The 19856-nt window shown below is 39.3% G+C and overlaps 2 protein-coding genes across 3 annotated transcripts; one reads left to right on the top strand and one right to left on the bottom strand.

Moving 5' to 3' along the window:
* Positions 1–704: 704 nt before the first annotated feature.
* Positions 705–12130, top strand: pygl (phosphorylase, glycogen, liver). Its single transcript, XM_026151499.2, has 20 exons — positions 705–1010; positions 1446–1547; positions 1662–1740; positions 2101–2204; positions 3915–4046; positions 4349–4460; positions 4798–4880; positions 4984–5121; positions 5489–5581; positions 5824–5970; positions 6080–6243; positions 6947–7061; positions 7242–7343; positions 8528–8675; positions 9726–9784; positions 9868–10009; positions 10093–10300; positions 10378–10512; positions 10614–10680; positions 11541–12130. Exons 1-20 carry the CDS (start codon positions 768–770, stop codon positions 11727–11729), a joined length of 2562 nt encoding a protein of 853 aa, XP_026007284.1. The 5' UTR covers positions 705–767; the 3' UTR covers positions 11730–12130.
* On the bottom strand, positions 12131–17781 carry LOC113011786 (lysophosphatidylserine lipase ABHD12). 2 transcript variants are annotated; one of them, XM_026151526.2, is made up of 13 exons: positions 17699–17781; positions 17248–17466; positions 15820–15922; positions 15477–15596; positions 15259–15289; positions 15112–15157; positions 14276–14405; positions 14133–14170; positions 13633–13712; positions 12819–12901; positions 12643–12721; positions 12417–12550; positions 12131–12303 (listed from the first exon to the last, which is right to left on the bottom strand). In XM_026151526.2, the coding sequence occupies exons 2-13, from the start codon at positions 17348–17350 to the stop codon at positions 12276–12278; spliced, it is 975 nt and encodes a 324-aa protein (XP_026007311.1). In that variant the 5' UTR covers positions 17351–17466; positions 17699–17781; the 3' UTR covers positions 12131–12275. The 2 variants fall into 2 exon arrangements, with proteins under 2 accessions (XP_026007311.1, XP_026007313.1); XM_026151528.2 differs by having other exon boundaries at positions 12427–12550.
* Between the last annotated feature and the right edge of the window lie 2075 nt (positions 17782–19856).

Raw genomic sequence — 19856 nt, 5'->3', positions numbered from 1 at the left:
TCCTGCGCCTGAGCTATGAACAAATCATAATAGTTAATGGTTGTTGTTAAATCCTGTTCAGATAACAATATATGGATACATACATAAATAATGGAAAGCGGTTTGCAAATTCTCTTACAAGTATCAGAAGAGCCCCAAGTTTTAGCTGTTGCATTACCCCCTTTAGCCACTTGGTGGCTCAGAATTCAGTTTTATATTTGACTCCAATAATGAGGTGCGCAGAACAGCAAATTAGCGATTTTCTAACTCCTCAGTAATTATCTGAAGAATAAAAAAGTTAAGTTTTCGATTCGGATAAAATCATTAGTTTGTCCCCTGGTGTGTCTCTAGGGACCTACTGGAGGGGCCAGACAGAGTTTGGAAGCTACCCAAAATGACAGCGTGCAAAAAATTCTATATTATATTTAAAAAATATTTTATATATTTATTATATGCATGTATACATATTTCCATGTGTTGTTACGTTACATATAAAAGCACTCAGGGCAGTCAGCACTTGCTCACCTTTATATAACATCAAATCATACCAAAAACAAAACAAACAAAAAAAAACCCTGCAGATAAAGAGCCATTCATTCTTTATCTGTGGTGTTTCTGCTTCCTGCCGTTTTCAGGTCAGCAGAGGCACCACCCTCCCCCTGCACTCACCAATAACAACCAGCATGAGGAGGAGACTAGTGCATGAAAACGGCAACTCTCTTCCCATTTAACTTCACTTTCAGTCCAGGACAGGCACGGTTTCCCAGCCCCGAAACTGCGCACCCACCATGGCGACACCTCTCACCGACCAGGAGAAGCGCAAGCAGATCAGTATCAGGGGGATCGTGGGAGTGGAGAACGTGGCAGAGCTGAAAAAGGGCTTTAATCGACACCTGCACTTCACTTTGGTGAAAGACAGAAACATTGCAACACCAAGGGATTATTACTTTGCCCTGGCCCACACCGTGAGAGATCACCTGGTGGGGAGATGGATCAGAACACAGCAGTTTTATTATGAGGTGGACCCAAAGGTAACAGCAAGAAGTTTTAGTGTCAAAGTTAAACTCCACCACAAACGCGCACACAGCTGTAGTGCAGCCAACCTATTCTGCAGAGTGTCAAACTGGCAGATTAAAAATATCTTTACATGTAGACTGTTTTCTCAGAGAATGCATTTCCTGAAATTTAAAACGAGAGAACAAAAAAAAAAAAAACCACAACTTTATGCGCTTTAGTGTTTCCCTTTTTATGGGAGGTACCTAAACGCTGCATAAAACTTTCCTTATTAGAATGAGCCACTGTTCTTTTTTTTATGCAGAAAAAAATTGCTGTCTGTTGCACTTACTGCTTCATTTCTGAAACTGCAACAAAAGCCACAAAGACTTTATCAGTGTTTTGGGGTAGTTGAAGACTGATGATGTAGCAGGTGCAAATATTTAGTGTTTCTGTTTCTTTCACATGACCAGCGAGTGTACTATCTGTCTCTGGAGTTCTACATGGGCAGAACACTCCAAAACACAATGATCAACCTCGGGCTGCAGAACGCCTGCGATGAAGCCATCTATCAGGTCTGGTTTATTGCAGCAATTTCTGCAGCATCCACAGCCGCACAAACTGACCGCACATAATGACACTGCTGATTTTTTTCTGTTTTTGTTTTGTTTTTTAATGCTTTGCTGTAGCTTGGCCTGGACATGGAAGAGCTGGAGGAGATGGAGGAGGATGCAGGGCTGGGGAATGGAGGTCTGGGCCGACTGGCAGGTAAAATAATGCAAGTGTTTAAAAGGAGGCTGGGAGAAAGGGAGGAAAAGGTTTTCACTGCCCAGCCTCTCCTGTGGGAGTCCTAACTAACAGGAAAAGCTGGAAAACAGAGAATAAAATTCAGTATGCTGCAACTCTGCAAAAGGGTTAAAGATGAGTCTTTTTGCAGGCGAACTCCTTATCTCCTTATCTCCACTACAGCAATATGTCATTGCTATTTCCAGGTTATTTTGGCATTCCTCTATCAAATATCTCTGCGTGCCTATTCTATCAACTTCCAGCCATTAAAATGAATTCAATTCTAATTTCACTACAGGGGTTTTATGTTTCTGATTTCATGTCTAATTCTTCTGCACACAGCATGTTTCCTGGATTCAATGGCCACCTTGGGACTTGCAGCGTACGGTTATGGCATTCGATATGAATATGGGATCTTTAACCAGAAGATAAGAGATGGCTGGCAGGTACCTGCATCTTATTTTCAAAGCTTTACATTAATTACCCTTTTTTGTGGACTCTTGCAGTTAAACTACAATGAAACTGATTAAACTCACTTTTCTAGAACTCAAGGCTGATTTGGGCCAAAGTAGAAATTATTAGGTCAGAATACTCATAAAGCTAATCATTAATAAAAACCTGTGTTTAGCACTGCTCGAGTGATGCAAGAAGCTGGTTGGTTGATTGTATAGGAACAAAACATTGTGTATCTTGTGATAAAGAAAAAGGCTTCTGCCCTTTGGATTTTTTTTTTTTTTTTTTTTTGCTGCTTATTTGAAGTTCAAACTCTCAGTGTAAACATGGACTTCTGAACAGCAACCTATAAACCTGCACAGTGTGACTGAACCTGCATGTATCAATCCCTGTTGCTGGTGAACAGCGTAAATTCAAAATCTACTCGAGGAAGCTGCTGTAGCCAGCAACTCCAAGTTTGTGAACCCTGAGATGGGTTCACATCAACTGTGAGTCAATCACGGGGGTAACGGACTCTGTAAACTTCACCTGATCACTGGACGGTTTTCTTCACCAAACTCTGACTCCTCCCCTCCTGCAGCGCACGAGCCAGCTGAATGACGCTCAGTTTAATTTCCTCATTCATAAAGTTGCTATCAAAGATCCCAGTTGGATAGTAGGTCACTATTTTATTATGTTTAAGATGAACACTTTCATAATCGTTCACTCATCAATGTATGAGAACATAGGCGGTGATTATGTTCCATGCTCTGTAGCCTACCTCTTTGTAACCCTGTGACTCTGTGGACACTAATGCAGCTGTCAGACTGCATGTGTGGTCCCCACTGGAAACATTTACTCTACAACACTGTAGCAATCACTGTTTAAATAACTTCTCTGTACAAAGTCTGCCACACTGTTTGGAGTAAAGATGAGGCTGAACTGAGTGAATTTTCAAAAAGTAGCCTGCAGACAGTCTGCTTGTAATCTGATTACTTTTGTAAAAGTTTGTATATTTCACTCAAAATCACCCGATTCAGTCTCAGTGGGTCAGATTGCAGTGACTCCACATAACAGATCAGCCACCCATGTCCAGGTCAGAGCCCACTTTCACAGCAGGATAGATCCAAAAAAGATCTACTTAGATCTATTCTAACTCTTTCTCAGCTCATCCTGTCCTAAACCATTTATGTTTCCTTTATGTTATTATTTATTTATTCTGTCCCAGCATTTATTGCAGCATGTTTGTCCCAAGATGACCTATATTCCTGACATATTTAACTTCTGCAAAACAGCTTTTGTTTAATGAAAAACTGACTTGAGGGCAGGTCCATCCCACTGTCACCAAGCAAACTAACATACCCCCTTTGTTCTCTCCTGTCTTTTATAGTAAAATATCATAATCAGCACCGAGACATGTTCTTTTTTTATTATTATTATTAAAATAAAGCTTCTGCTCTTTATTTATCTGTTGCCACGATGAATCGTGATGATTTTCTTTTGTCTACTCATGCACATGCTTTACTCAAGGTCAATATACTCGGAGCTGATTGAACTAATTCTCAACTCCAGTCTGAGTTGATCGATTCAGAGTTAATTATTTAACTTGGTTTGTTGAACATGTCACTTGGAATAGGGCCCTGATTGGACCTCGTGCTCTAAGTGGAGTTTGTGTCTCGTTCAGTGACTCTTATCCTGGAGCTCTAACTTGTGACCTACTGTAGGTGGAAGAGGCAGATGACTGGCTGAGACATGGAAACCCCTGGGAGAAGGCTCGCCCCGAGTACATGCTGCCCGTGCACTTCTATGGACGAGTGGAGGAAACGAGAGCTGGCCCAAAATGGGTTGACACTCAGGTACTGATACTGAAATATTGATGAAGTAAGAAATAGGTTTTATAGGTTATTTCAGCAATGCGTGAATATGGAAGTCTTTAGTAGTTACAGCTGATGAGAATCAGCAAAACAGACAAACATCCATAAATGTATGCACACCAGCTCTTCAACATAGTATCCTACTATAAGAATATTGTTAAGAAGGCATAAAAAATGCTAATTTATGGTGTGTTTTTGGTTATTGGGGCAGTTGGGAAAACGGGAGAGTACATCACAGTATTCTATAAATGTGTTTTGGGGTTTTTGTGTGTTTTAACTTGCAGGTGGTTCTCGCAATGCCTTATGACACACCCATCCCTGGCTATATGAACAACACTGTGAACACCATGAGGCTGTGGTCTGCCCGCGCTCCCAATGATTTTAACTTGAAAGATTGTAGGTCATGAATTTTCACTGTCCATTTAAATTTCTCTGTGTGAGGCTGCTTGAATATTTTGCCAACAGTGGTGTGAGGCTCCAACTACTTTTTGTCATTGCAAGAACAAACTCGGAAATTACACTTAACAAATGCATAGTTGCTTAAAGTCATGTTTCCTTTTTTTAGTATTCAACTGGCAAATTTTGCACAACTGCTGCAGAACGGAAACATGCAACAAGATTTATGCATTGCCAAATCCCTCAAACGCTGCATTCCCCCCCCCCCCCCCCTCCTGTACATTTTTGTTCTTTTACTTTAAATTTAAAGCATTGAATTTGTAATATTTGTCTGTAGTTAATGTGGGAGATTACATCCAAGCCGTTCTGGACAGAAACCTGGCGGAGAACATCTCCCGTGTACTTTACCCAAATGACAATGTAAGTTTATAGGCAGTCAATTTCAATATCGTCACTCTTTTGCATTAAGTGCAAGTCACATATTTCTTTTCTTTTCCACCACTTATAACACTTGTTGTTACAGTTTTTTGAAGGAAAAGAACTTCGTCTGAAGCAGGAATACTTTGTTGTGGCAGCCACACTCCAAGACATTATCCGTCGCTTCAAGACCACTAAGAAAGGCGTACCCGGTCGCACATCATTCAAGAGCTTCCCAGACAAAGTAACACTCTGAGTTTTCTAATAATTATAATAATAAAGGCAAAATGGTAGCATTTGTTTCAGTGCATTTGCAGTTCATTACTTCATTGTATTTTGTAACTTTGACCATCCTGTTGTAACAAGGAGCAGTTTTTTGCTGTTTCCAAACAAACCTGTGTGGCAGCACAAGTCAGTTTTTCTCCAAGATACTTCTTCACTTGCACAATAAAGTTCCTTATTCATAGAAGATTAAAGCAGAACAGTGATCTACTAGAAAGATGAGAGAAAGATATTCACCATGCATATTAAATGTATGCACGACCTGTAGTGTTTTAGGAGGTCAACGGGAAGGAAACCAACATCTAATTGCAGGATGCCGTGTTTTCTAGGTAGCCATCCAGCTAAATGACACCCATCCAGCCATGGCCATCCCCGAACTGATGAGAATCTTTCTGGACATTGAGAAAATCGACTGGGACACGGTTAGTAGAAATTGACCGACTTAAAACAAGCTTTAATTAGGAAATCATGAACAACTATGGGCAAGTAAGGTAGCACAAGAAACAGATGCTTCAGTATTGCATAGGCAAAGCAGAAGAAGTTGACTGCCATGTTAAGAAGTAAAATGCAGGAGGTTGGAGGCTTTTAATGAACTGGGAGAAGAGATGAAATCAAGAATGTGTGTAAATGACTGCAAAAGAATAAACTTTCTCTTTATTTTCAGGCCTGGGACCTCACAACGCGAACATTTGCCTACACTAACCACACAGTTCTCCCCGAGGCTCTGGAGCGCTGGCCTGTGCAGCTGATGGAAAAACTCCTACCCAGACACCTGCAAATCATCTACCAGATCAATCAGGCCCACCTTGATGTACGTATACTGGACTTTTTCTTTAGTTTTGCATTAAGAGTGTCCATAATGACAAACTGCATTGATGATTCATGGGATGGACATGTCACCATCTATTCTCTTTCTGCAGAATATTGTAGCTCTCTATCCAAACGACATGGACAAGCTGAGGAAAATGTCTCTGATTGAAGAGGACGGAGGCAAGAGGGTGAACATGGCGCACCTGTGCATCGTGGGATCGCACGCAGTCAACGGAGTCGCTGAGATACACTCCAACATCATCAAGACCCAAGTGTAAGCCCTCTGCTGCTGGATGCAGTAAAAAAGTCAATCAAATATCAGACTAAAGACCAAACGAGCGCTGCAGCTGCCATTAAATTCAGTAAAAAAAAAAAAAGGAAATCTTTAAATGTCATTATAACAGATGCTTTTAAAAGAGAAAGTTTGCACCACTTGTTGCTAAATGAGCATGGCTTCATATGTTACAACAGGACTGAATCTTTACCTCTTTTATTCACCATTACATCAACTGCATGTTGAAACTCTCCTAAAGGCCAAAACCCTCAATACCTGTGTGGTACTGTAATGCTGAAGGACATTTTCAGGTGGCTGCTTGTTGATGTGTACTGTCCAATTTTTATTTTTTTTTTTTCCTAAAACCAAAGCTAAATGGGTAACGCTTATGTTTGCTCGCTTCCAAACACGCAAACACAACACAAATTTTTAGGGTAGTTTCGTTTTAATGGAGAGAGACAAAATATCACCTAAAGATCCAGAACAAAACATGAAAGTTATCAACTGATTTGCATGTCCCTGAGTGAAATAAGTAGTGAGCAAACTTACAAATTCAGCAGGAGATGATAATTATTCATTTTTTTTCTGTATATGAATACTATGTGTTAAGGAGACCATTACAAATGCTGTAGTATTGCTGCTGGTTTTAAAAGCTTTAGTATAACAGCTATCCTTCTGAACATTTCTCTCTTTCCTCCTTTAGGTTTCGTAATTTCAGTGAACTAGAACCAAACAAGTTTCAGAACAAAACCAATGGCATCACTCCCAGACGCTGGCTGCTCCTCTGTAACCCTGGACTGGCGGAGCTTATAGCCGAGGTCTGTTTCAGCTGCAGTAATGATGCCAAGAGACCGCTTAAGACCCCTAAATCTTTAGAGATGTATCAAGCGGCTGTGTTCTTGGCAGTGCATTTACTTGCTATTTTACAAACAGTCTGCTGAAGTGTAAACTGTCGATGTGTGTTTGCATATTTTAGCCTGACCTTAAGTGTCTTTCAGGCCATCGGGGAGGATTATGTGAGGGACCTCGATGAGCTGCAGAAGCTGAATGACCTTGTTAATGATGGTACCTTCATCCGCGATGTCTCTAAAGTGAAACAGGTAACGTGGAAGGTGTCACTGCAAAGTACCTGAGTAGATTTATTCAATTACTGTGCTTTTAAGAGTAAAATTTTAAAAAGTGGGCATTTATACTTCAGCTTCATTGGGAGTGGCTTCCAGATGTAGTGTCTTACATGATCCCCGATTTGAAACTGGGAGGACACGAGTTTGTGAAGTCCCAGCGATGGTATGAAGCCTGGATAAATGGCAAGGGCATCAGGAAATAAGGGAGCAGTCAAAAACACTCTAATGCTCAAACACTTGAAAGATGATATTGAGCTTCATTCATCTGGCAGACATAATTGATTCATTTTACTTTACAGAAATAAAATAATAGTTGTGGAATATTTAAAAATTTCTGTCTGTCCCTTGCAGTAAAGCAGGAGTTGTGCTGTAAAATCTTTTTTGCTCAGTGATTTCACAACCATCTGCCACTGGACTGGTTCTGGTTTACACACTGTTGCATCACTATTGTTTGTACTGAAATCATATCTGTTAATACCAGTCGTAGCATTGTTCTGCAGTCTTTTAGTAAATACTCCTTGCACCACTATTCAGACAGAAAATGAGGTAATGGCATTGGATTCAAGAACGCCTCAGAACTGCATATAGCATTTATTGGTTTCCTCTGATACTTTTTTTTTTTTTTCTTTAAAATAAGTTTCACTAGCTGAGATCACATCCTCCTTTTAGATTGGACAATGGCAGATGGGCCATCGTAAATTGATGATGCAGTTTGGGGAAGGCCTCAGAGCAGACTGGCAGAAGCTCCCAGGGTAGGCAGATACCCATGTGAGCCATAGATAGACATAGGACCGGAAAGGGAGGGTATCAGGTGTGGTCCCGCTCCTGAAATGCAGATAAATGATCTCCACTTACATGAAATGATTCTAAATATTAGCCCTTACACTTATGTAGCTTATGATTGCATGGTAGTGTTTGTTCTGCTGCACCATGAAACTAAAAATTTGATCTTCGCTGGAAAATTACATATCATTTTTCAATGCCTGTGCACATCATTGCAGGCTCAAACGATCTGATTGTGTTGTGCATGATTGCAGTTTGTGGTTTTCAAACCTGGTACGTGTCCAGGCGGCACTCGTCAGTTATTTAGCAATTTCACCTCAGCATCTTCCTGCCAAGTCACATACTTGGTATGTATTTTTCTTTTCCTTTTGTCACAGGACAACAAGGTGAAATTTGCCCAGTACCTGGAGAAGGAGTACCCAGTGAAAATCAACCCAGCCTCCATGTTTGACGTCCACGTGAAGAGGATCCACGAATACAAGCGCCAGCTCCTTAACTGCCTGCACATCATCACTATGTACAACCGTACGTGCAGCACGTGCAGTTTGATTGCTCAGTGCCAAAAGCTTTAATAATGGCTGATTTTCTGAGTGATAATTTACATGACACAATCTGACATGTCCCGATGTGGCAGACTACCCACCCAGCTGTGCATGTTAAAGCAAACATGAAGAATGTGGCTGTCTGACTCAGCTGTGGGAATTTTCCATGCAGCCCTGAGGTTGTAATAAACAGGACAGCAGCAGTTTCATCAACACTTTTATTCTGTGCAACATGATGCTGACTATACCTGCACTTAAAGTCCTTTCCTTTTTTGGAAATGTTCTGCACACACATGCCATATATGTCATGCAATGTGGCAATCCAGGAGCTTCACGCCAATGAGTTGCATAAGATTACATTTTGGCTTTATGTAGATGTGCTCAGCTCAGGAATTCTCAAGTTTTCTGCTGACCGTGTGTCGGTTTTTTGGCAATGAAAAGCATCAGAGCTGAATTTTAATGAGGCACTTGTTGTTCCCTGCATAACTAATTCTTTCAATCTATATTTTTCATGTTTGTTCACCTGCAGTGGCTCACTGCTCCCCTCAGTTTGAGAACTGTATGTACAGCTGGAGCATGCAGCAGCCTAGCAGATCTGCACTGTTAGGCCGTTGTTTTGTTTTGTGTGTGGGTTTTTTAAGCTGTTTCTGATCTGTATGCTAAAAGAAATTGACTGGTAGCATTTTTTTTTCTCATCAAATTCTCAAAAGAAAGCAAAAAATATTTCCCAAATGCTTTTCTTTTCAAATTTCAGAAACAAATCAGCAGGAAAATGATGGATCTGTAAAACAAGAAGTAAAAATGCAAATCCCCAAAATTTGAAACACTGAAAATTACTTAAAATGACTGTATGAGTGCGTAAAATGCTGATTTTTGTGTGCTTTGCTCTATGCCTTAAATGTGTGAGCAGGTTTTTAATTCATTAATTTTGACTAAATCAGTAACTTTCTGAAAATGAATAGAGTCCAGATGGTTATTGTTTAAATCACTAATATAGAGTTTCTTTATTTTATTTATTTAATTTGCTTCATAGGCATCAAAATGAACCCTACCGCACCTTTTGTACCACGAACTGTGATCATCGGTGGAAAGGTAGCAATTCAGCCAAATCAAACACTCTGGTGCGATGAACAGACAAAGAAGGGTAATGATTGTGATTGTGTGATGCTCTGCAGGCTGCACCAGGGTATCACATGGCAAAGATGATCATCAAGCTGATCACCTCCGTCGCTGATGTGGTGAACAATGACCCTGTGGTGGGCAACAAGCTGAAGGTCATCTTTCTTGAGAACTACAGAGTGTCTCTTGCAGAGAAAGGTACCATTCGCTTTAAAATGCAACTCAGATAAAGTGAGAAAGATGTTTTGCAAGTAATTAAATTTTCATGTGCTCTTCTTCAGTGATTCCTGCTACGGATTTGTCAGAGCAGATCTCCACTGCAGGCACAGAGGCTTCAGGAACAGGCAACATGAAGTTCATGCTGAATGGAGCCCTGACCATCGGCACCATGGATGGAGCCAACGTGGAGATGGCCGAGGAGGCCGGAGAGGAGAACCTTTTCATTTTTGGGATGAGGGTAGAGGATGTAGCTGAAATGGACAAAAAGGGGTAAGGAAGTCTCTCACAGACTTTGATCTGTAACTTAATGCTGCGAAAACCCAACTTTCTTACTTGTTCTTTGTTAGGTATGACGCCATGGCATACTACAAAAAGATTCCTGAGCTGAAGCAAGTGATGGATCAGATCACAAGTGGATTCTTTAGCCCCAAAAATCCAGAGCTGTTCAAAGACCTCACTGAGATGCTTTTCAAATATGACCGGTGAGTAATTTCAAGTTACATGATCAGCTGATCCTGTCTTTAGCAATTAAATGTTATAAAAATCTGACGGTTGTTGGGTTCGTTTGTCTGTTTGTTTTCAGTTTCAAAGTTTTCGCAGACTTTGAAGCCTACGTGAAATGCCAAGAAAAAGTCAGCAAGCTCTACAAGGTGACATTCGCTTTGCAACACCTTTGCAAAGTTTTCATTTGTCTGCTCCTTTTGTTTCTCATAAAAAAGCTGCTTTACATTTCCCCATTTAGCATCTGTACAGTATCAAATTCTTTAATGTAGCACATGCGGCTCTAATTACAGTTGTACTTCTCTACACTGTTATTTTGCACCATTTCTAACCATTTCCCACAGGAAGAAGTTCTCGCTGTTTACAAATACAAAAACTTTAGAACATCTTGCATGGACTTGGAGCACACCAGCTGACTTTTGCTGATTAAACCAAAGCATGAGTAGCTTTTAAACCCTTAATCACAGGGTTGCACAGGTATTAACAAATCTGTTCAGACAGATATGCAGTGTTTGGCATATAAAAGATGGGCACTTAGCGACAGACATTGTTTTGAAGAAACTGAGGGTTCTCACACTCATACAGTACCAGCTTATCAACCACAGGGTCGCCACGCCCAAAACCATATCCTGCTTTCTCAATTATCTTTAATTCTAAAGTGGGCCATCATTTACCAAATTAATATCATGCTGTATTAAATAACACCTGACACTAGCAACTGAGTCCAAAAACTCACTAAAATATGTTGACTGAGGTCAAAAAACAGTTGGACTTCTTTTGGAAAGTGAGAAAGTCCCCTGCTGGTTAATGAAAAATAATGGAGTTTTAAAGGACTTTACAGACGCATACACAAACCTGCAAAATTAACTGGCTAGTGTGACTCTCACCATGATGCATGCACTTGCACACCCATTCAAAAAAAATTAAGTATTTGCTACCAACATACTTTTTTAGAAGACTAAATATAAAACCTAAAATGATAAATTATATTTTTATTTTTCTCTAAAAGAATCCAGTGGAGTGGACGAAGATGGTGATCAAGAACATCGCTGCAACGGGAAAGTTCTCCAGTGACAGAACCATCAAAGAGTACGCCACAGAGGTGTGGGGCGTGGAGCCGACCAACCTCAAAATCCCGCCACCAAGCGAGCCCAGGGAAGCCATCGAAGAAACTGTCAAAGCTCTTAAGAAACTGTGAGGCTGCCTTTTTGTTTACAGCATGTTAACCGTTCCTGTTTGGTTTAAGCCTTCAATTTGCATATCACTGAACTGTTTTGAGGACTACTTTGCTGTCAACGCACTGTTATACTTCTTTAGCACAATGCATGTAGTAGGCTTAAACTGCGAGTCACTGTGCTGAGCAAGCTTCAGTATTTCCAAATAACTTGCTCATATTTAACATTATGGGGGTGGGTGGAGGTTTCAGGAATCCAGTAGGATCACAGTCAGCTGACTGTTCTCACATTTGTTACATTTCTGTAGAAACTCAGAACAATTTCAAGGATTTAAAGGCATTTGTAACTTAGTTAAGTATGCAAACTTACATTTCTGATCAACATGTGTTCCTCTGTGTTGAAATAAAAACAGAGTGTAACGACATACAGTACTGTGCTTTTATTGACATCTTTGTAAGATATGGAAGCTTTTGTGCAAGAAGTTGGCCAGTGTGTTGGACTTTTTTCACAAAACCTACAAAGCAATGAGGACCACGAGGAACTGTGAGCCCGGAGGAGGGACCGCCACTCTAGTGTCTCAGGTTTTCTAGAAATTTCCTGCAACCAAAACAGAAAAAGCTTTCATTTTAGGGGTTAAGGGGACCTAAAAATGAACATAATAGACCGCCTTCAATGGAAAAGCAATTAATCAATTTTAGATATTGCCTTACCTAACCACACCTGATAAATTGGGATCCAAGTAGATGCTGCTGTGGGAGAATCCAAGACTTGCACTGTAGGAGATCATTTCGACGTGTGCATCGGTGTTTAATTTCCTCCGAGTCTGGAGTGATATCTCGTACAGCTGGAGACAACAAATACAGAGTATTCAGCAAAAAAGCAGCAAAGTCCACTAGAGGAAATTGTCCAAATGGAGAGGAAGAGTACCAGCTGTACCTCCAGGCCCATGTGATAAGGAACAACATTATCATCCTCTGAATGCAGAATAAGAAGTGGACTGATCAGGGACTTCAAGCTGCAAAGATGTTGGAGTAAAAACGTGAGAGAGATCTAATGTGGAAATGCAGAACACTTCTTTGCATTTCTTTCGGAGTAAAATATGCCACACTTACTTTTTATCATTAGCAAATACTATGTTGGTCATTTTCATTATGTTCCACAGCAAGCTCTCAAATCCTGGAAGGAACCTGTACATCTGGAAAAAAAAGATGGAAAATATGCTGCAATATCCTTTCAAAAACACTGGCAGAACAGAAGGTTCTGTGAGAGACTCCAGTCTACTTTATAAATGTGTGGAGGTGGAGTAAATATTAGCAATTCATACACAAAATTACACTGTATTAGTTGAATTGTATTTATATAATCCCTCTTTGCAGCATCAGTCACGTCAAAGCACTTCATACTTTATGATAAAGATCCAACGTTAGAGAATCCCAGTGATCCACTGTAAGGAAATATTTGGCGATGCTGGTGAGGAAAACCTCTTTCATAAACAGGAAGAGAATGCCAACAAAGCTAGACTCAGTTTAGAGCAGCTAACTTTCACAATTGTTGTTGCGATTGAGGGGCTTTAACAATACAATTTTTCTTATATAACTGTTGCTTTATTGGTATAGATTAAACAGGGAATCAACTGGGCTTGAGAAAAACCAAAAGTTGTGGTGAATCTATAGTCTTGTCTTTTGTAACTCACTATTCTGGAGTGGTTCATTAAAAATAACCAGTGATTTATTTTTTGGTTTTTTGTTTTTTTAAATCACACAAACAGATGACGAAGTGATTAATCTCTTAGCAATCACATCATTAAGGAATGAAATTTTTTTTCTGAACAAGACAAAAGTGAACAGAGCTTTGTTTTGCTGAAAACATGAGCAAAACACAGGGCTGCAAGCTGCAGTTAAACAAATGTGCAATGACTGTCCACACCTTCGTGAACCGATGGTTGACTACGACTTCTCCGATGCTTGTGTATGGAGCTTCAAGGATCAAAGCATCAACAGCAGACTCTGATTAAATAGATTGAAGTGCAGTTGATTAAAACAGAAAATAAAATGAATGATTGGAGTTTAAAAACTACATTTATAGACTTGAATAATCCGTTTTCTTGCTAATGAAACATCATGCTGCATTGTTCAGTGATTAACTGCAAAATGCACATTAAGCCAAAGGGGTTTGTAACAGTGAGGCACTTTGAACCGAGGTAGTTCTACCCTATTTATAGATAATTGTTATTACTTCTACTGTAATCTATAAAACTTTCTCCTGTGGAAAAGATGTGTAACGGTGACTTCGTGAACAAATAAATGATTCGGGATAGGTTGAAAAATGGCAGTGACAGGCCGTGCATGCACACACAGCCGTAAGTAACCCTAAAAGTCATATTTCCCATGGTAGAGTGGACATTTAAAGTAAGCTTAAATATCTACCTTGCTCCTGTATTTTCACTGCTGCATTGGTTGCCACCCTACAAAAAAAAACAATTATGTTTTAAACTCCTTTCTTACTAAAGCTTTCATCTAGCTTTGCATCATGAGTGGTGGACATGGCTGACGTGACATGAGAAACTGACCCGGAGCCAAGCGAGTGTCCCCACAGACAGACGAGACTCCCCTTGCTGTGTTTCTTTACCCAGTGGTACAGGTAGAGGGCGTCATTGGTCAATCCAGCTTCACTGGGGTCCCCAGTAGAATCTCCAAAACCTTGTTAAAAGATATTGATTATGCAGTATACTCACTGACAGTGACAGACTTATGATGACTTTTTTAAACAGATTCTCCTTTGTTATATATTTTCTAAAGGTCAGACCATGCACTTCTTGTAAAAACTGCAAAAAACCCGCAACACATATCAGACTCTAAAGGCCTCAAGTTGGAAAGTTAAAGTTCATGACAGTACGATTAGAAAAAAAGTGAACAATTATGGCTTGTTTGAAAGGATTGTCAGGAGAAAGTCTCTTCTCTCCATAAATAAAACTTTGCAAAGTTGCATCAGAACAAATGACAAGGCTCATGGAACAATGTCCTTTGGACAGATGAGCCCAAAGAGATGTTTCGCCATAATGCACAGCATAGTGGTGGAGGGCTGAGGATTCGGGCCCATTTTGCAGCAAGTCAAGCATGAACTACTCTGCAAACCAAAGTATTCTACAGTCAGTCACAAGGCCATCTGTCTGTTTAATATGTCATGTGTTGTATTTAAATGATTTAAAGACCTGCTAAGGACCGGGTGAATTCTTTATTATGTCCAGATATATATGCAGTTATTACTGACAGAGGAAAGAAATATATTATATAAGTGTTTATTCTGAGCTTTTATATATAGCTCCAAACCTCCAGGACAACAAACAGAAGATCTGGTTTGTGTGTAGCAGAAAAATGATCCCTTAATGAGCAACAATCATCTTACCTCTGTAGTCTAAAGATAAGACATGGTACCCCGCAGCACTTAAGATCTACAAAAGAAAAACATCTGAATATCATCGTAACGCTTAGAGTCAAAAGCATTTTACCAGAATTTTAAAAAAATAAACATACTTCAGATTATGAATTTTACCTTCACCAGTTGTACTCTGTGATTTATTGCCCTGCAGAAGCAAAATAAGAGCAATGAATACAAGTAATCAAGTGGCTTTCAGTCTCATTTACTCTGACCCACAAACCCCTGTGTGCTTTGTTCCTGTGGATAAAACCAGGGGCCTGAGTAGTCCTGTAATACCCACTAGACTCCATTAGGATCAGTTCAAGGACTCTATCCTACTGCTCTTATCCCACCTGGTCCCTATGTTGCCGTGGAGATAGATAATAACAGGAGTGCCGTCTCCCAGAGTCTCCCGGTACCACTCAGGGCTTCTCCTGGCGGATTTCTCCCATTGGCTGGCAGGGAGCGTATGCCTATTAGACACAAAGCCGGAGAGGGACAAAAGGGAAAGAGTGAACAATACAAACAAATCCACTTACATTTCAAGATACGCAGGCAGCTTTTGAGTGGTTCTTGTCCAGCTAAATGATTACACCGTTGCTATATTCAGTCTGGAGCCAACTGTACTCAATATGCACGTGGTATTTTCGGGTGATTCACATAAATGGACACAACAGGATCCCAAAAATGACCTACCACACTCCAACTGAGATGCCCTCCTCTGTGTTGAGGTAGAAATTGCATGTGTGGTTTAGGACATCTTCAGGTCTGCTGAGATCCACAAAGAATGGAAACCTCACTACAGGAAACAAAAGCACACAAGGTCAGCATGTTTTGTATGTCGTGTTATGAATTATTAGATTATATCAGATTATGCTGCAGTGTACTGTATGCCATGAGATATCAAACTACATTAAACTGTAAAATATCAAATTGTACAGTACAGTGAACATCTGGGAACCAAGGAGACAGTTGCTGGATTTTTGGGAGAGGAAAGTTGCCCTGTCCTTGTCTGATATGGGATTTTAGCTGCACAGCAGTCTTATTTGTCTAGCACCTGTACTCTTCTACTATGAACCAGGCTGTTATGATAAGTAAAAACTCAGTGCTGTTGCTTTGTCAGTTCCACAGAATTTATAGATTGATAGATTTCTCCTATTATGCTTTCTCGCCATCATCCCTCTCTCTTCTTCCTATTTCTATCTTCTTCTACCTCAACGATGTCAAACAAAGTTTAACTACACACTTAATCGCTGGTATTAGGGGGGGAAAGCGTGCGATTTAAAAAGCACACCTCAGTTTTTCGGCATAACAGAAAAATTGTGCTCTGATAAATGAAAGAAATCAGACTCTTTGGGCTTAAATTGTAAGAAATAAATGTGTAAAATTACAGAAAGATGGCATGTCATTGGCCAGGCTGTCCTGTAATACTAATTATTATTGTAAAGACAAACAAACTTTTGTTATCAAGCTACGTAAATCCCTTCAAATAGAAGTTGTTTGAATCCAATTTTAATAGCATCTTAAAGACAATTAAAAACTTTTGTTATTGTGGTGGTTGCAGTCAATTGCCACTAGCATTTGGTACGTTTTTTCCAGTGTGAGACAAATGATCATTATATCAAAATACTATTATTGTGATTTTGTTGTATAACAATTAACTCCTTTTGTGTTGTTCTAGGAACCCAGACTCCTAATAAATCTCAAGTGTTTACTCTGATATTTAAAACACCTTAAGTATCACACCAATCTCAGAGGACTCCTTGATTGAATTCTTTTTGACAGCAGAGTAACATATCAAATGAAATGGGTAAATCTTCTACTGATGATGCCTTACAAATCTAAATATTAATATAATGAACTTAACAGGATAATGACAATGATGTTCGGTAACATAATCTTGATCAACAGGTTGTTAACTTGTTAACAGTGTTTGTTTCAGCATTAGTATTTCCCATGAGAACATTTGTCATAAACAGTACACAACACTGCGTATGGCGATTTGGTCTCCTTAGTATTACGTGACTTAAATATATTACGTCATTTAAATGATAGATCTGCTCTATCCGACATGTAATAACTTGACTCTGAATAAACACCCAGGCCTCGAGACACATTACTTACACAAGTGAGCAAATATGACTTGGCCCAGTATCCAAGGGAACAGGTATAAAATGACAGGCACCGAGACATAGACAGTTATCAGAAATAAAATAGCTCTCTTCATTTCTGCCACGGGTGAAATTATTTCCACTCCAGAGCAACACAATCTGGCCCGCTGTCCAGATCAGGGTATGCGAATTTCCCTCTTTCCAGTGAACTGAATCCGGTAGGGATCTTGTCCTGACAGCAAGAGTGTTGTGAAATAAAGTGAAAAGAGGTCAATGTTCTTCTCAGACTAATCATCTCCTCTGCCGCTCTGCTATTGGTTAATATTTCATGCAGTAAGTCAGTCATGTAGAAATAAAGTCGATCAAAGTGCAGTGCTCTCCAAAGAAGGCAAAAACTCCCTGCCTGTGGACATCAGAAGAAGAAAACATGCATAAAGAATATTTAGGGACACAAACTCCCTTACCGCCGATGTAATCAACAAAACAGGAACAAACCCGGCTGATAAGTGGCCGCAAGGAATTGTGGGTATTATAAGTTCTTTGAAATCTACACGTTAGACGCATAAGTTATTACGTTTCCTTTCAGTGTAAACATATTAACACAACTATATATCATTAAAATTCTTAAAACAGAAGAAAAATTAAAGGCAAATTTAAAAATGCAAATGGCAGATGTTTAAATTATGTTTCTTTTCAATGTCAACACTAAGATTATTTTATTTCATTAAAATTTTTTATTGCTCAAAAATAATTTCATGAATTAAAAATGTAAAAGAATTCATGCAACAGGTGTTTAAGGGATGATGTTTTCTTTTAGTGTAAACATTAAGCATATTAAAACTACTATAAATTTAAAACAATTTCACATTTGTTTCGTTAACTACACCATTTAAGTATATGCATCTTTATTCCACAGTTAGCTGAATATTTAAAATTATTTTAAACCAAGATAAAGGCAATATTGTATTAGATAATGCAATAAATCCACTCCTCCACCTGGACTGAAAGAAAGCTGAGGGTAAAAGTAGATATAACTATGAAAATAATTTTGTTTTCAGGAGTTTAGCAACTGATGCTGATGCTTTCAGGGTTTATATGAGTTGAAATACTGGACATTGATTGGCTTTATATGTTAAGAACTAGAAAAACCCTCAAAACTGAATGTAAGAGCATTGTGATAGGTAATCATTCATCCCTTCATACTAACAACTAACAATCTGTATCTAAGAAAGCAGGAAGATAAGACAGTTAATGCAATTATTAGATCCCCTGGGGTTTAACTGATTTTTCTAGGAGGGGAAGCGTTTGTCTGGTCAGTGCTGGTTGAGCTGATATTCAGTGTCCCACACATTTTTAAATTGCTAGCAAATAAATTAAAAGCCAAGAAAGTATCAGAAAACTACTGTTTTCTTGTTTTTCCAATAAACTTAGTTTCACTCCTGGTCATCCATGAACCGATGCTATAAACAGTAGAAATCAGTACAGAGCAGTTGTAGTGAAACTGTTCACATTTATCCTGTGGATGTGGACTACAGCATTTCACTGACACACTTATATTCAGGAATGATTCGTGTTCTGGTTTTTGAAACTGCTCTTTGGCTTGTAGCTTATGGCTTATGCAGTACTGTGCAAATGTATTGAGAGACCCCTCATTTCTTTTTATTTTGCTAAGCAGTAGTGACTTATTTGCAAACATCCATGAAACCAGAGTATATAAAGCAAAAACACAGTTTGTACAATTCTAACAAGCTTAAGAGTCAATATTTGGTATGAGCACCTTTATTCTGCAACAGCCTTTCTAAGTTCTTTAAAGAGTCTTCAGGAATAGTTCTCCAGGCCTCTTGAAGGACATTCATTTGTTTTTCTTTGGAAGTTGTTTGGGTTTTGTTCCAATCTCTGTCAAGATGATCCCACACTGCTTCAGTAATATTGAGATGCAGGCTCCAGGGAGGCCATTCCATGACTGATAGTCTTCCATTGTATATTTTTATTTATAGGTAAGTTTTTACTCCACTGAAAGTGTGTTTGGGATCATTGTACAGTACAGTAGATGGATCAACTGAAGTCTGGCTGCATCTCTCAGGTCCTGTTTTAGGTCTTTGCTGGATTGATTCCTGTTTCTTACACACAGGAATAAAATACGTTGATTTGTTGCAGATAGGTTTTTTTTTTAAGGTCTGCCCGTTTTTTGTCCTCCACTTGTCCAGTTTCCACAAAACCTTTAAAGTCACACAGTACAGCACGCAACATGCAGCACGATGAGATATGGCAAGTTTTCAAGTTTGTAATTGACCTTACTGGTGCATAAATATTTTATTCCTATCAAACAGTGTAATCATTAGCATTTTTCATAGATTAAACCAAAGGAATTGTGAAAAACAAATGATGAGTTTTTGGACTTGCTGCTAGAAGTAGGGGAGACCGGGGATAGTTGTAACATTTTTGACATTTCTGTCTGTAAACTGGAGCTCTTTTAAGGTAGTGGATTCAAAATGTAATGCAAAGTATTTACATGTCTCGGCTATTAAATAGTGCAGCTATTTTCTCTGCAGCACAATTACCCATTGCATGGTATGGTCTCAAACACAAAGAGTGAAATGTTACAATTAACCCCATAGTCCG

This window comes from Astatotilapia calliptera, chromosome 19, assembly GCF_964374335.1.
Source record: "Astatotilapia calliptera chromosome 19, fAstCal68.1, whole genome shotgun sequence".
Classification (NCBI taxonomy): domain Eukaryota; kingdom Metazoa; phylum Chordata; class Actinopteri; order Cichliformes; family Cichlidae; genus Astatotilapia; species Astatotilapia calliptera.
Note: the sequence above shows the minus strand (reverse complement) of the source record. Positions and strands in the feature narration are given on the sequence as shown.

Excerpts from the sequence above, each read along its gene's own strand:
- LOC113011786 (XM_026151526.2), bottom strand. The coding sequence starts at position 17,350 with ATGAAGAGAGCTATTTTATTTCTGATAACTGTCTATGTCTCGGTGCCT. Across the intron at positions 12,902-13,632 it reads TCAACCATCGGTTCACGAAG|ATGTACAGGTTCCTTCCAGG; the intron begins GTGTGGACAGTC and ends TTTTTTTTCCAG. Across the intron at positions 12,304-12,416 it reads AATTTATCAGGTGTGGTTAG|GAAATTTCTAGAAAACCTGA; the intron begins GTAAGGCAATAT and ends TTTTGGTTGCAG.
- pygl (XM_026151499.2), top strand. The coding sequence starts at position 768 with ATGGCGACACCTCTCACCGACCAGGAGAAGCGCAAGCAGATCAGTATC. Across the intron at positions 4,461-4,797 it reads TGATTTTAACTTGAAAGATT|TTAATGTGGGAGATTACATC; the intron begins GTAGGTCATGAA and ends ATTTGTCTGTAG. Across the intron at positions 10,513-10,613 it reads ATGCTTTTCAAATATGACCG|TTTCAAAGTTTTCGCAGACT; the intron begins GTGAGTAATTTC and ends GTTTGTTTTCAG.